The sequence below is a fragment of the Cordyceps fumosorosea genome, assembly GCF_001636725.1.
Source record: "Cordyceps fumosorosea ARSEF 2679 chromosome Unknown scaffold_2, whole genome shotgun sequence".
In the NCBI taxonomy this organism is placed as follows: Eukaryota; Fungi; Ascomycota; class Sordariomycetes; order Hypocreales; family Cordycipitaceae; genus Cordyceps; species Cordyceps fumosorosea.
This window is the reverse complement of record NW_017387302.1, coordinates 478,328-494,260: the sequence shown is the minus strand read 5'-3', so window position 1 is coordinate 494,260 and position 15,933 is coordinate 478,328. Positions and strand designations below refer to the sequence as shown.

Here is a 15,933-nt window from a genome sequence, read left to right as displayed (position 1 = left end):
TCCTCGTCCAGGACGGAGGTAACATCAACACGCCCCACCAAAAAAAATATCCCCACCAAACAACAATCGAAACGTCATCTACCCGAGAGCAAAATATACAAATTGAATCTCTTTACAGGACGCACAAACGAGTCATATATACTTTCTAAAGCTTCGGTAAAAACGAGTCTTCATCTCAATTGACCAAATTGACTGTTTTTCTGAAAATTACTCATCATTTGCATTAACCCGTGCAGCTCGGACTCGGTCTTATGGTAGCCCCGGTATCTGCAAAAGTCGCCGGCGTCAACCTCCTCTTAACAAAGGCGGCTCTATCCGAAACAAAGTCCGGGCTGACAAAAGCCCTACCTCAGCCCACCACTTCTATGACGAGCCCTCCATTCCTCATGTCCACGCCGTAACCAAACACCAACACTCACACACACCCAATCACCGCCACAGGATGCTGCGAAGCCGGATATTGGGGCGCGCAGGCTACGGCCTCTGCAGTCGCGTGCCTCGCCTCCCGCCGTTGAGCATCACCAGCGCCGCCCGCCACGGACAATGGCGCTCACTCCGCGGCGTCCATACCGGCGGTCCCTTCCAGCCGATGCGCCCCCCGTCGCCGCAGGAGCTCGGCCAGCCGCGAGCCGCCAAGCAGTACCCGCGCGGCCGCAAATGGACGCGACGGCTGCTGCTGACGACGGCCGTGCTGGGCGGCATCTACCTCGTCGACACGCAGGTGGGCGGGGCCGGCCTGACGCGGACGGCGCGTACCTTCGGAACCACGCTGCTCGTCGCGCTCGACTACAACATCAACTTCCGCCCCGAGCCCTGGTTCGGCGGCTCCGTCGCGGACCTGCACCACCGCAGCGCCGAGCGCATGGCCACGCTGCTGCGCGAGAACGGCGGGCTCTACCTCAAGATGGGCCAGGCCATCGCCATGCAGAGCGCCATGCTGCCGCCGGCGTTCCAGAAGATGTTTGCCCGCATGTTTGACGACGCCCCGCAGGACGACTGGCGCGACGTCGAGGCCGTCATCCGCGCCGACTTTGGCAAGAGCGTCGAGGAGGTCTTTGGCGTCAGCTTCACGGGCAAGCCCGGCTTCGGCGTCATGGAGAAGACGGCCCGGGCCAGCGCGAGCGTCGCCCAGGTGCACTGGGCCAGACTGCCGGACGGCCGAGAGGTGGCGATCAAAGTGCAGAAGCGGGACATCGCCAAGCAGATCTCGTGGGATCTGTGGGCATTCAAGTGCGTATTACCTGGAACAATGACGTGAATGACAATGCATGCTTACGGACGGCAAATAGGACCGTTACTTGGATCTACTCGAACTGGTTCGACATTCCCTTCTACAGCCTCGTCCCGTACGTGGCCGAACGACTCGAGCTCGAGACCGACTTCATCAACGAGGCGAAGAACTCGGAAACGATGCGCGAGCTGATCAATAACGAAAAGAGCATGCGCGGCCGCGTCTACGTGCCCATCACCTACCCAGAGCTCACCTCGCGGCGCGTCATGACGGCCGAGTGGATCGAGGGCGTGCAGCTGTGGGACAAGAAGGCAATTACGGGCCGGTGGCTCGGCGGGCGCGGCAAGGGCACGCCTGGCGCGCGTGTGCCGCTGCCCGAAGTCGACATGGACGCGGCACGCCTCGCGATGCGCACGCAGCCGCACGCCGACCGACTCAAGCCGGAGCGGCAAGAGTGGCGGGGCCGGCGGGGCAGCGGTGGCCTCGGTCTGTCGACCAAGGAGGTCATGAGCACGGTGACGGACCTGTTCGCGGCGCAAATCTTCCAATGGGGCGTGGTGCACTGCGACCCGCACCCGGGCAACGTCTTCGTGCGGCGGCTGCCGAGCGGGCGCGCCGAGGTCGTCCTCATCGACCACGGGCTGTACGTGTACATGACGCCCACCTTCCGGCGGCAGTACGCCGAGTTCTGGAAGGCGCTGATGACGTTCGACAACGAGACGATCGCGCGGGTGACGTCGGCGTGGGGCATCCGGGGCGCCGACTTCTTCGCGAGCGCGACGCTGATGCGGCCGTACGAGGGCGGCAGCGGGTCGACGCGCGACGCCATCGACGGCGCGTCGCGCATGTCGCCGGCGGAGCGGCACCACGCGATGGAGCAGCGGATGAAGCAAGGGCTGCGCGACATGCTGGCCGACGAGGACCGCTGGCCCAAGGAGCTGCTCTTCATCTCGCGCAACATGCGCATCGTCCAGTCCAACAACCAGTACATGGGGTCGCCGGTGAACCGCATCAAGGTCATGGGCACGTGGGCGAGCGGCAGCCTGTTCCGCGACCCGGCGCTGGGGTGGCGCGCGCGGGCCCGGTACGCCTGGCGGCACGCGCTCTTCACGGCCGTCATGGCGGCCTCGGACGTGGCGTTTTACGTGCTCAAGGTGCGCCAGTGGCTGGGTCTCGGCGGCGGCATGGAGGACGTCATGGAGCAGCGGATGAAGGACATGGCGCAGGACATGGGCATCGAGCTGCAGCACGAGGTGTTTAGCGGATGAGGGGTTGGTCTAGGCCGTTGCTTGGCAGCAGTCTTGCCAATTGCACAATGAGGAAGAAGAATAATGTGCTTTTCTCGCCTTTATATACATACGGAGTTTTGGGCGGCATCATACATGTACTAGACTAGAACATCTCGGCTTCGCTTTCTTGTTTGCATAGATGGGGCTAGCACGGACACACTCTCCTACATTATATCATTTCTGTACATTAAACGGACAAGCTGATCAGTTATGACAGTATACGAATAGGCTGATGCCTTGTTAGGCTCCTGACAGGTGGCAGGCGCTGTAGCACCGGAGCGGCTGTCCCGCCCCTCTGGGTGAAACGTGATGAGGTGTAACCAGATGAACGAATGAGAGCTTTCCAGTAGCCAGGACGAGTCTCAAGCACGTAGCCGCCGGCGCTAAATACTGGTAGTAACCTCAATAGTGGCCGGTGAGCGTCACGGTCACTTTGCAGTTGGAGGGTGGTGGTGGTGGTGGTCCCGGCTATGCAGGCACGCGCTGATATGGGACGATGCGATGGTGGGTTTGGGTTTTTTTTTTTTTTTTTTTTTTTGCGAAGAGCACTTGTTGGCAGGCTACTCCCCCCCTATTTCTTTTCCCTTCTCTTTCCAACCCACGCATGAAGAAGTGCGTCGCGGTTCTTCTGGGCTGTACCCGTCGCGGCCCAGCCCCATTGGTTCCTGCAGTAGCGGGGGGGGGGGGGTTGACAAGAACAGAATTGTCTTGCCCCTGGCGAGGCATCCTTTTTTCCTTGTTCTTCTACTTTATTAGTAGAGCATTGCGGACCCCTCTCGCTAGGAAATTGCCAGGTCGTGACAAGAAAGCCGTGTTCGGAGGTTTTACAGGGAACGGGGGGGCCATGTCCTCTGCGTTTTCATCTCGGCCCAGCTTTCTTTCCTCTCTCTGCTCTCCCGGAAGGCAAGGCCCCCCTGCCTCCCGTTGTTTTGGAGTGAACAATGGTGCGCAGGACAGAGGGGACCAAGTCATGCAAGCTGGCTGCAGCCTGACTTGGCCCTGCGGGATGGATGATTTGAGAAGAGATTTTCGATTCGCAAGGGCGACTGGAAGAGATGATGTTTGAAGTAGATGAAGCTTCCGAGCTACACTTTTTATTTTTATTAAAACCTGACGTGCCAGGGGAGACACGTCAAGGCATTGAATCTCTGCAGCGTACAGATGACTGATGTTCCGCCACTCTGTCAGCTCAGTCAGTCATGAGCGGATATCAATGCGAAAGCTTTGAAGTGCAGCTTCTTTGCTTTTTGCCATGTCTTGCTCGATGACCTGCCGAACATTGTTCAGCGCCAAAAATAGACGAGTCAAGCAAGCCGGCTGTGCAGTGTCTCGGGCTGGTTGATTTCGGGCCTATCCCACTGTCGAAGCCGGCAGTTTGGTCCTCACTAATTCGTACCCGTCAGCAATCACCAATAGCCAATCCAATGGCCTTTCCATTTGTCACTACCAGTCCATATGAGTACGAGCGCCCGACTGGCCCGAGGCAAAAAGAGAGACGAAACCTAAATTACATGATCATTCTTCTTCCTTGTCTGATTTGATGTCGGCCCCTTGTTCATCTCTTCCCCTCCACTCCGTGAATTATGCGCAGCCAAGCTAGTGGAGCAAGACGCGCCACGGGTTTTCATGCGAATATTTATTCTGTATCAATCAATGGCGGCAGCTTGCGGCCGCTTGCCTGTCGCTGGAGCCGTATCAAGCGCTTTTATCCGTATCCTTTCTTTTCCTCGCCTTTGTCCTTGGCCAAGACTCCTCGCCGTGGGGGCGCTGGCTCTTGAGGGAGGGGCAGCAGTGGACTGGACGGTGTAGAAGCGAAACCTGGGGGCCTGGGGCCAGCAAGGTGAAGAAGAAGAAGCGTCCTTGTTCGTTGGAAAAGAGGCTTGGAAGGAAAAAGGAGAAGAGGGTCATGTCATGTTCTGTTGCTGATTGAGTCAAGAATGGACTGAGCAGGAATAAAGTAGCTCAGTCATCGGCCAGCAGCCGGGGAAGCCTCTGCAGGCTGGCATGCAGTTCCACCTCGAATTCGATTTGAAAGGTTGCCGAGTGTCGAATATAGATTGAAGACATCCATTCTTTTCAATTTAACAAGCTGAACTGACCATGAAGATCTGCCAGGCACAGACTACCCTGCCCAGGTACCCCTACTAACCCCCAAGCGCCCACTGCGGGTTCAGTGGCTGCGGAGTGGATTTTAGTGGCTGCCGTCCCTGTAAACTGCGCTGCAAGCCCCGGCCAAAGAGAACCCAAAGGGCAACGTGGGTTGCAGAAAGCCCACTCGAGGCCCCGTGAAAATCTCTCGGCGGCGCGCTGGAGCATGGGATGGATGGAGGCTTGCTGGATGGCTGATTGGGTGGTCAGAGTGCGAGTTGAAACGGCGTCCTGGGCTGTCAACCCGTCAGCGAGAATTGGTTGGTGGGTTGCGGGTATTAAATACGTGGTACGAATTACACGGGACGCTGTATGTACACGTAGACAGGAGCTCACTGCCATTGTTGAGAGAAGATGGTATTAGGGTTGAGACCTGGTAAAGAGACAAAGTTCAACTTGATATACATACATACATTGCGCACGTCCGCGCTTGAGCTCACTAATAAATAAATTGGAGCTTGACATGGACACGAGACCGTTGCTCATAGCGTTGCAACTCTGAGCTTATCCTCTCCAACTACCATCCATGTGGCAGGTACATACCTACCAATAACCGCATATTAGCCACTCGTGCATTAGCAGCATCACTCTATAACAAGTTAGCATGCCTAGTGGTTTTTAGTTGCTTGCCCACTGCCGAAGCTAGATAAGTTCTCAACTTGGTAAAGGTCTCAGCGACACCACCCAAAACCACCCGCAGCCCAGGGACCCCCTCCCCTCCCGTCGCACTCGGTGAGGTGCTTGGCCAGGCACAGGCAGGCACAAGTACCATTTAGCACTCCCCTCCCCCCCTAGGTGATAGGTAACCACCCAAAGTTACCAGTGCTCGCACGGAGAGGTGCATCCAACTTGCTCGCCTCCTTTTCTGGTCTGATATTCTTCCCATTTTACTATTTCTTTCCTTCCCCCATCCTCCTCTCTCTCTTTCTGCTGTCGCCGCTGCTCCTCACCCCATATCGACGTCACCCACTCGGACCCCGACACTACCGAGTTAGTACCAGCACTAGCCACCCGTTTGTGGCTAATAGCTTCGTACCTGCTCCCTCCCCCTGCGCCACGACAGACACCGTTGACCTGCGTTTGCTGCTGCTGCTGCTGCTGCTGCTGCCGCCGCTGCTGCTACAGATATTGCCAAAAAAAGAAAATATATACGGCGACAGCTGGGCGCCTCTTTTACACTCGTTTTCCCTCTTCCATCCCCCTATGCGCCGGCATTTTTGAAACCTCTTTTGGCCAGTCTTCTTTCTTTCTTTATCCCTATTCGCATCGCATTCAATAGCTTGCCCACTGCTCGCGCGACAACCTCCTCCTACCTACCCACCTATATACATCATCCCGCTCCGCTTCGACAAACGGCCGCACAACACATTGGCAATAGCTTCACGTCTCTCGCTTAACCACCCTTCCTCCTCTCGCCATGGAGCCTTCCGCGGAAACGCCCTCCCACCGTCGTCCCAGCTTCGGCAGTCTCCTCCGGCGCACCAAGAGCGGCGACATGGGCAAGAAGGCTCAGGCTGCCCGCGAAGCCGAAGCCGAGCGCCAGCGCCAGCGTCGCCCACCTCGCCTTCCCGATTTTGCCAACACCGGCGGCCAACAACTATCCAAGGCCCTTAGCACCCAGCTGCGTCTCGATCCCGATCACTTCTCATCCAACGGCTCCCAAGTGCCCTACAACGGGCCAAACCACTTCAACGCTGGCCGCCACGACGCCTCATTCGGCACCATCGCCAGCTCCCGCAGCTACACCACTGCTGCCTCCCCGCCACCCATCCCCGGCGTTCACCACCCCGTCCAGCAGCCGCCATTTGATCCCTACGCTGCCACCGAGAGCATGACGCATCGCGGCAGGTACAGCTACGCCAGCAGTGCCATCAGCACGGTCAACAGCCCTAGAAGGGTGCGTCGTCGCAAGGACCCTACTCCTTTCAAGTAAGTCACTTACTCGCCCATTGTCTTACTCGTTTGCCCGGTTTGGTGAAGCGCCGGCATTGTACCACTGCCACTACCCGCATTATCTCTTAGCTCGTATTCCGTTGTTTCACGTATCGCTGACTTACCTTACCCGACAGTGTTCTTGTCATTGGAGCCAAAGACTCGGGAAAAACTTCGTTTCTCGAGTTCCTCAAAATCGCGCTCGCCTTGCCTCCCAGGCGCCGCCCCAGGAAGCAGGAACAGCCCGAGTATCAGGCCCCGCTGCCTGCTGAGGGCAACTTTGTTCCCCACTATCTCGAGACCGAAATCGATGGCGAGAGCGTTGGCCTGACCATTTGGGATTCCGAAGGCCTCGAGAAAAATGTCGTCGATCTTCAACTCCGAGAAATGACGGCCTTCATCGAAAGCAAATTTGATCAGACCTTTGCAGAAGAAATGAAGGTGGTGCGCTCCCCTGGCGTGCAGGACACCCACATTCACGCCGTCTTTCTCATGCTCGATCCCGCCCACATCGATCGCAATATCGCCAGCGCTCGTAAGACCCAGTTGCACGCCGATGGCCACCAAAATGGGTTCCGCTCCGACATTGCCAAAATTACCGGTGCTCTCGACCACGACATGGATCTCCAGGTCTTGCGTTCGCTTCATAGGAAGACGACCGTGATTCCCGTCGTTGGAAAAGCCGACACCATCACGACCAAGCATATGAACGTCCTCAAGCGCGCCGTTTGGGACAGCATCCGCAAAAACGGCCTCGACCCACTCGAAACTCTCGGTCTCGAAGACGATTCCAACAGCATTATTAACGAAGAAGACGAAGATCTCGATGTTGATTCCGATACATTGCCTCAGGAGAATGGCGGCGATTCCGACACGACGCCTGAATTCAGCCCCGTCAAGCGCTCCCCTGGCAAACGAGTCTCGTCACAGAGCATGATTCGTCACAAGGCCTCGCAGGAAAACAAGGAGGAGGAGCTGCCATTTTTGCCCCTCTCGACCATCAGCCCCGACTTGTACGAGCCCAGCGTTGTCGGTCGCCAATTCCCCTGGGGCTTTGCTGACCCCTACAACGAGACGCACTGCGACTTCCAGCGCCTCAAGGAGGCCGTCTTTAGTGAATGGCGCACCGATCTGCGCGAGGCCAGCAAGGAGCAGTGGTATGAAGGCTGGCGAACAAACAAGCTCAAACACCGCGAAAACTCGTACCGTCGTCGTTAGGGGACCTTCATCTACGACGCTGATTTGCCTTTGCTCATCAAGTTTATACCATGACCACCAGCACAGCCTTTCTGCCAAAGTACAAAATACCAATGCGGCGGATCCGCATCTCTCTGTCTTTATATCCGATTTCCTTGCTTCTTTTCTTCCGAATTTTGGGCCATGCACCGCGATGAACCCGAGTATACTATTTTGCATTTATCCGCTGCAGCGATTTTGATACGCTGCGTCATGCGACACGCTTTTTCCCTTTTCTTTCTTCATTTACAAATCCTCTATACCCATTGTATCAGGATTTATTTTACGAAGTTGTCCACTAATGGCTTTTAACGTCTCTCATTAAGCACCTTTTTACACCTGACTTTGGCCGTCAATTTTTTTCCTTGTTAGCGCTGAGATATTCTGCGACCACGGTTGTCTTTTTGCAACACACACCTGTTTTTGTTATACATCTTGTCTTGTCCTATTCTTGGAAGGGAGAAAATAGCTCGGGGCCGTTGATTGGACGCGGCAGATTGAAGTAGTGCAAGATACAAGCAACATGTTTTGTCATGAATTCGCAGAGCTGCATTTGTCTTTCGTGATACCCGCACGTTGAACTAAATTCCGTCAAGAAGCTTGCTCAAGGACAGTATTCAACCGAAATTTCCAATCTAAGAGAGAATTGTCCAAAAATAGGAAGACAAATAAATTCAGCCAAGAGTCGAAAAGAAATACCCGATCGCTGCATGGAAAACAACATCCGCCCCAGACACAAATTCAAGTAACCGCATTCTTAACCAGCAGAGATCATCACTACCTTGCTTACCCAAACACCTTGACCGAAGACGCCGATCGAATGACCATGCCCATCCAACAACTACACCCAAGGAATTCCGTATCCATCAGAAAAAAGATACCCTTCAAACCAAGAATGCCGCTCCTACGCCGCCCCTGCCTTTCGCGAAGAAGAGGTCCGTGACGAACCCCTTATTCTCTTCTTCGTGACCTCCTTTCGTGGGTCTGAATCACCTGTCCGTCCACAAACTCGGTGTTTGTGGGACGACCCGTTGCCTCGTCCCAGTCCTCCTCCCTGCGCATCGGGTTCTTGTTCGCGTTGACGACGCGCTGGACCTCCTTGCCGCTGAGGGAGACGCCGTCGAAGCCCCTGGGGAGGCGATGATCGCGGAGGAGGTAGTCGACCTTCATGTTGCGCGCGCGGTCGCGGTAGGCCTGCTGGTTGCGGGGGTGCTCAAAGATGTGATTCTTTTCGTCGTCGGCCTCGATGCAGCCCCATTTGCCGTAGTGCTCGGCAACCTTGGCCACGAGCACGGCCGAGTCGTGGTCGCTCCATGGGTGTCGCTGGCGCCCGATGATGATCACGGGTCCTCTCGGTCGTGGGGTTGACGATGGCGAGGCCCCCGCCGGACCGGTGGCGGGGGTGGTGTTGGTGCCGTTCGGCGGTGCGGTGGGCTGCGTCAAACCGCCGACAGCTGTGGTGGAGCTACTCGGGAAGGCGTGTGCGTTCGGAAAAGGCATTTGCCTTTGCTCCTGCTGGCGAAGACTTGCATCCACGCGCGCGGCGTGCGCCACCTCGTCCATACGGCGGCGCTTCTCTTGTGGGCTAATGCGACGCCTGTCCGTTTCAAAGTGCTCATCGTTGTCTTCTTCGTCGCCATTATCGCCTGCGAGGTCAAGCACGCGCTTGCCACCTTGCTGGCGAGGTGGCGGCGGGTTTCGGTCGACGGGGTGTAAGTAGCGAGATGGATGTGCAGAGAGCAGTGCTGCGTTGGGATTCAGCGGGTTGGCAAGATGGACCCGCTGGTCTGAAGATGAGGATGCGTCCGGGGCTCTGCGAAGAATACCTTCGAGGGCTCGGATTTCAATATCAGACGCATCTTTGAACCAACTGGTACCAGCCTGCGATCTCGGCATACGCACAATGGGTTGCGACGTGCCGGAGTCTGACTCGTCGTCGCTGTTGTGGATCTCACTGACAGCGTCCTGAAATTCATCGAAACCTTCCATCGTGCTGGCCTGGGTCTCGCGTGAAGGGCGAACGGGTAGCGCTGGGTAGACCTCTGTTATGGTGGCCAGTAGACCTCCAGGGGGAAATACGTCCTTGCGAAGCTTGGCCAGGTTAGAAAATTTAGCGTTGCCTGCGCCAGTACGCTTGAGAAACTTGGCAACTTGGGTGTAGCACCGGTTGTTCCCCTTCTCGCCCTCGTGACCGACAACGCGCATGTAGGGCCCGTTCTGAAGAAGTTTGGTTATCTCCTCAGGGAGTGGGTTGTGCATCTCGCCGCAAAAGACTCGAAATGCTATCATGTGGGCATCGTGATTCGTCTTGGCGCTGGCGAGCGCGGCTAGAAGGTGTGCAGCCCGAGTTTCGAGAGCCAATTTGGCAATGGGATCTGTGATTGGCACCTGTTCGTCGCCGAGGAGGAGATCTTGAAAGTCCAGGTCGATGATTCTGAGCTTTTTAGCATCGGCCTCTCGAGACTCTTTCCTGTTGTCCTTGGTGCCATTATAGATGATCTCGAGTAGAGTTGCAAGATTGACTAGAAGTAGGATCCTTTTGAAGTTGGCATATTCCTCATCGGAGACGGTGACCCGGTTTTGAAGCCACTTCCAGTGGAGAAAGGGCTCGTAGGATTTGTGCACCACGAAATGCTTGCGCACAGCGCCGAGGGCATCTATATCAAGCTCGAAGTTTCGGCGTGAGAGCCCGTCTCTGCTACCGAAATCTCTGTACTGTGACAGGATTCGTTCAGCATGACTGGATAGCTTGTCAAGGTTGTGCCGCATGAACAGAAAGTCCTCCTCCTTGACTCCTTTTTCTTCGGCGACTGATTGTGTATCCACGTCGGACCCGAAGCCCTCCCTTGTCTCTTCGTCCTCCTCAATCTCTTCGTCCTCCACCTCCACCTCCTTGTCATCGTCATCCTCGTCGTCGTCATCATAATTACCCTCTCCATCCTCATTTTCGGTTGGGGGAGCTCCATCGTCTCTCCCGCCCAGACCAGCTCTAGCCACGTCCTCGCTTCGGACAACTTCAGCTTCTTCGTCCGAGTCGTCCTCATTTCTCGGACGCGACGAGGGGATATCGACCTCACTGTGGGCGACGCTGGGTGGGGGCCCTTTGCGGGCACGGGGATCTTGGGTAAGAGACGATTTCTTGAGTGGTGGAGCTGACGCAGAAAAGTTCAGCGCGGCAGCCCGAGTTCTGGTCGCCATACCTCGGTCACGCTTGCCCGGGGTGGCGGTAGTTCCCCTCTGCTGAGGCTGGCCTCTGGTGCGTCTTGTTGCCACGGGTTCACGCGAGGTAGGCGCGGGCGCGGGCGCGGGCGCGCCCTTGGTTCCGCGTTTGGGCGGGATCATGCTTGGAAATCAGGGGGAGTTCCTTGGCTCATAGAGATAGAAATGGGAATTGGAATGGTGACTTTGATGGTGATGGCGGTGTTGATAACGAAAGTGGCAAATGGATGGAACGCTTGGTGGGTGAAGGTGTTGGAAGAGGTACTGCGAGTGAATTGTTGAGAGGCTGTACCAAGCATGGAAGTCGCAGCGGAAGAAGGGGTAAAAGTGGGCTCTCAGTAGTAAAAAGTTTTCTTGCAAGAAAACAACTACTAGAAATACGGCAAGGAGATTTTATTATTTCATTTGCGCAGCCAAATTCGACGACACTCGCGTGTGTGTGTTGTTGGCAAGTTTTGTTTTGAATTTTCAAGAAGTAGGGTCACTGTACCCCTCACGGTAGTAATTACATGCATAGGCCTACACCTGCTACACCTGCCCCTACACCTACCCCTACCCCTAACTCTAACCCTAACCCGAACCCGATACTGCTTGCTGAAGGCTAGTGTTTTTTTTTTTTGCCCAATAAGAAGCCAAGGTGCGCTCCTCTAAGTCGAACCACCAAACGACCCTGAGCAAAGTCACGATGCCCCTATGTCATCCCCTAAATGCCTTCGCAACAGCTCTCACAACATCTCGAAACCCCTCGCGACAGCCGCCTCACAACGTCGCTGGAAGCACTCAAGACAGGCTGATGTGTTTTTCAGTAGAACTCTCTGCAGAATGAGTGGTAGCCCACTACATACACTTTGACGAGTATGGTAGAAGCTTCTTTTCTTTTTTTCAAGACCGTCCCTACCTATTCCGGGGCACGCCTCTGACAAGTTCACCAAACGGCCAAAAAAACACACGTGCAAACCGACATGGTATTTTTGCCACGTCCAGAAACACACATTGGTATCCTCAGCACGACTTCACCTGTCAATCGCCATCCCCTGTGATACCAAACAACAGCCGTCAGCAGCCATCCACCATCTATCTGCTGCAACGCTAAGTTAGCTCACACGCCAAAAGCGGCGCACTATGGTGGTGTTATTATCAGGACGCCATCAGGCAATTCGCAATACGCAAGTGTGATTCCAAAATGGACTGCTAACTATATCACGAAACGAGCTATTCCCCCTCCCAAGCCACCAGAATCAATGGCGCCGAAGCGGAGTAAATCATCAGACGATCCCAATCCACCACGCTTTGGAGTTGAAAGTTGAACCGTGAAGCCGACGCCAAGGCCTCGACTTGGCTTGGCTACTGCTTGTTAACCACAACGTTGTCTAACTAGTTACGCCCTGTCGATCCATCACGCCGAAGGAATCCGGACAAGTTGCCGATTCGACATTCATTATTATTATTCCCTCTTTTTGCTCTTGGACACTGCGTCTTGCTGTCTTCCAAAAAGGCCTGTGAGATAGGCGGAGCGCATCGCGAAAACAAATGTCTACAGAAGGTGGAGAGCCCCTCGGCCCCAAGTCAGTTAGCGGAACTGGTTCCTGCAAGGCAACGCACGGAGAGTATCCGTCTTGATTGTCCGTATCAATTATAATAATGGACGTGCTTACCGTAAACCCAATATTGCCCCAGGTCATCGCGTTCCACGCCTGTGGCTGCATCACCCTTTCCTTGCCCAGCGCCAAACATGTGAAAGCAAGATGGCCAATGTCACCGAGCCACAGCGCGACGAGATAGCTTCTGACCACCTTAATCTCGGAAGTTGTCGCAAGCACGGCCAGTCCGACAAAGCACATGAGGAGGTACATGTTACCTAGCTGCTGCGCCATGACGGTGCTGTGCTCCGACGCGGGAAGCACTGGCTTGTCGGGAAGCTGCTCAGCGATGAACCATGCCGGGTCCCAGATGGCCCCGACGAAGCCGGCGACTCTGCCCATGGTCGACCCCAGATTAGTTTTCCGATGGCCAAGGCTGGCTGTCATTTGCGGGCGCACTCACAATGAAATGGGCTCGATAATGGTAAAGGTCACCCGTGGAATCGTAGGCAGTTGAGAGGCCATGGTGTCTCGTATCACGACTTCAACCTCAACCGACACACACTCTGTCTCAAGACTATAATAAGATAAGATGACGCCACCGGCGAGCAACTGCCAGATGGCTGCAGGCAACAGCTCGCAAACTGGGTACCTTATCGACCAACCAGCGGTGACAAACGGCCAGTCGACGTCTGAAGCTTGTGACTCCGAGCCGCGATCCACAATTCGCTGGGTTCGGGGCGCTGAGCGACCAAGGTGTGCTAATTGATATACCCGGAATGAACCGTACAACGCAGACAGATGCAAAGTCGGCTTGTCAGGCGACGAGTGGGCGTGTGTCAGAAGCTTTTCTTTTGTTGCCTGGTCTGTTCTGGCGTGGCAGAAGCACAAGTGAAAGAGTGGCTGGCACGGTGCATGTGGTCCCCGCGCCGGACGGACGGGACTGGGATAACAGCCGCTTCGCAACCTGTTATTAATTGCAGGGCCTTGCCTTTGGGGTAATAATAAGAAGGGGAAAAGGGGTCCTTGATCAATGATGAGCTTGGTCGTGCGCTGACGCCGGAGACACGGAGAGTAGGGATGGTGCCGGCCCCAGCAGGTCACGAACCAAGGTCGGTCTAGCGGGCGGGGATTTGCCGCTTTTCGTAGCAGGGGACTGGGAGAGATAGAGCAGCGGCAAAAAGTGTAAATAAATGGAAATGGACCAAACGAGGTGGCTACTCGGCTGGTAGGGTGGGTTTGCGAGGTGGAAGACGGCTGTTTGGTCGGTCGCTTGTTGCTGACCAAGTTAGTGACTACCTACATACATACAATGTACGTACATACATACCTACTGACTGAATTAGTTGCTGGGGCTCCTCCGAACTCCTCCTTGGGAGGCCCAACGTTAGTTAGTAGGCGGCCCGGCTAACTGCCATGTGACAGTTTCACGTGTCACTGGCTCTGCAACAAAGACAAACCGCCGCACCACGCACAGCAAAGCCTCGATTCGGTCTTGCGCTTGCTTGTGCTGGTGCATCGGTCGCAGATGGATCCATCCTTACTCCGAGGATGGGACGACACCACTTGTCTTTGATTCCTCAACGCCTTTTTAATTCTCTTCTCGCCCGCCTCCATCACAACCCGTCCTTCTCCCAGCTCTTGATTCCGAGGATACCAATGCCCACCGCGACATCACCCTGACCCTTAGCCCACGATGGCCACCATCGAACCTCGCCTCATTCATCTCTTGAACGAGTCGACATCGACTCCTCAGCACTCCCATACCGACCTCCCCCCTCTGCATGCCTTGCCTCTCCACGGCCATGGCGACAGACCCTTGCCGAGGCTCGATCGTGATGTAAGCCGTCATGGCGCTTCGCACCCGTATCCCATCCGCCTGCTTCTCGACGATTCCGACTCGGGCGAGTCTCGACAAGGTCATGGAGCCTACCGTGATGACAGTCCCGAGGGACCCGACGATGCCTACCACAAGAAGCGCAGTCGTGCCACAATGCACCTCAAGGACGACTTTGTGCAGCTGCCGCAGCCACTCAAGAAGCAGAAGGCTACACAGCAGGCCCTCGTCATGCCGCCCATCATCAACGGTCTCCACGAGCCCCCGCCTCACGCTGCGCTCTTCCCGCCCATTTCGTCAACCTCCTACGAGAATGATGCAAACCAGATGAAGATGCTGCACGACTTCAACAACCACAGCAGCCCCGACGAACGATCCCACCGCCGAGGCTCCTCCGAGACCGACAAGAGCTCCTCAAAGGGCCGCAAGCGCGCCACGAAACCCCGGCGCAAGTGGACCGACGAGGAGACGAATCACCTTCTCCTCGGCGTTAACCGCCATGGTGTCGGTAGATGGACCAACATCCTGGAGGACCCCGATTTTACATTCAACGATCGCACTGCTGGCGACTTGAAGGATCGCTTCCGCACTTGCTGCCCGGAAGAACTCCGAGGCTCCGGCAAAGGCTCTCGATCCGATCGTCGCTCAGAGGGCAGTAAGAGCAGTCCTCGCAAGGGACTACATTCGGAAAATATTTTGATTACCGAGGAACAGACTCGCGCCAAGAGCTCCAAGAGTTCCACTGACTCTGAATCGCCCAAGCAAAAGAAAAGTCGTGCCCATCGCAAGAACCTGGAAGACTTGGCCGAGCTTGGCATTCACGGGCCTTTCAAAAAGTCCCATCGCCGTGAGCGTCGCCCTTTTACGGAGCAGGATGATCGTGAGATTCTAGAGGGTCTAGATCACTACGGGCCGGCGTGGACCAAGATTCAGCGCGACCCTCGCTATCATCTCTCCACGCGACAGCCCACCGACTTGCGCGACAGAGTCCGCAACAAATACCCTGCCATCTACCAGCGTATCGAAAAGGGCACTTTCCAAACCAAGGATTCGTCCAGGGGCAACGACATCATGGAGCCGTCCGTCAACATGTCTATCGACAACTCGCTGAAGCGGTCCAAGGTGACCACCATGGATAGCCGCCGCGATTCTCGCGAGGATGCCCCTAGGTGGCCTGCTCACGCCGCGGAATCCGAGTATGCCCATCCCACTAGCTTTGAGTTTGGGGATGCCGGTGCAACTCAGTTTATGGGTGGCGAAATGGACATCTCCAGACTCCTTCTGGATGACCCCAGGATGGCTCAAGGCCACGGCCGACAGGGCGAACATTCGGGTCCGTCGTCACCCACTGCTACAAACTTGGACCCTCGTCGCGACCGCTACGAATACGCACTTCGGTGCTAGCATGTCATTGTGCATGCAGCACAAATGAACACACCACTTATTTTTTATGGCACACGT

General features: G+C 55.8%; 5 protein-coding genes across 5 annotated transcripts; 3 read left to right on the top strand and 2 right to left on the bottom strand.

The window, feature by feature from the left end:
- Positions 1 to 442: 442 nt before the first annotated feature.
- ISF_01304 (ABC1 domain protein) lies at positions 443 to 2,499 on the top strand (the record flags this gene model as incomplete). Its single annotated transcript, XM_018844911.1, has 2 exons — positions 443 to 1,230; positions 1,290 to 2,499. 2 exons carry the CDS (start codon positions 443 to 445, stop codon positions 2,497 to 2,499), a joined length of 1,998 nt encoding a protein of 665 aa, XP_018707677.1.
- Positions 2,500 to 6,085: 3,586 nt separating this feature from the next.
- Positions 6,086 to 7,818, top strand: ISF_01303 (Ras like GTPase; the record flags this gene model as incomplete). Its single annotated transcript, XM_018844910.1, has 2 exons — positions 6,086 to 6,597; positions 6,738 to 7,818. The coding sequence occupies 2 exons, from the start codon at positions 6,086 to 6,088 to the stop codon at positions 7,816 to 7,818; spliced, it is 1,593 nt and encodes a 530-aa protein (XP_018707676.1).
- A 969-nt stretch (positions 7,819 to 8,787) lies between these two features.
- ISF_01302 (hypothetical protein) lies at positions 8,788 to 11,178 on the bottom strand (the record flags this gene model as incomplete). Its single annotated transcript, XM_018844909.1, has 1 exon — positions 8,788 to 11,178. One exon carries the CDS (start codon positions 11,176 to 11,178, stop codon positions 8,788 to 8,790), a length of 2,391 nt encoding a protein of 796 aa, XP_018707675.1.
- A 1,447-nt stretch (positions 11,179 to 12,625) lies between these two features.
- ISF_01301 (hypothetical protein) lies at positions 12,626 to 13,160 on the bottom strand (the record flags this gene model as incomplete). Its single annotated transcript, XM_018844908.1, has 3 exons — positions 12,626 to 12,634; positions 12,711 to 13,029; positions 13,099 to 13,160. 3 exons carry the CDS (start codon positions 13,158 to 13,160, stop codon positions 12,626 to 12,628), a joined length of 390 nt encoding a protein of 129 aa, XP_018707674.1.
- A 1,171-nt stretch (positions 13,161 to 14,331) lies between these two features.
- ISF_01300 (MYB DNA-binding domain containing protein) lies at positions 14,332 to 15,876 on the top strand (the record flags this gene model as incomplete). The annotated part of the gene is made up of 1 exon (XM_018844907.1): positions 14,332 to 15,876. The coding sequence occupies one exon, from the start codon at positions 14,332 to 14,334 to the stop codon at positions 15,874 to 15,876; it is 1,545 nt and encodes a 514-aa protein (XP_018707673.1).
- Positions 15,877 to 15,933: the final 57 nt, after the last annotated feature.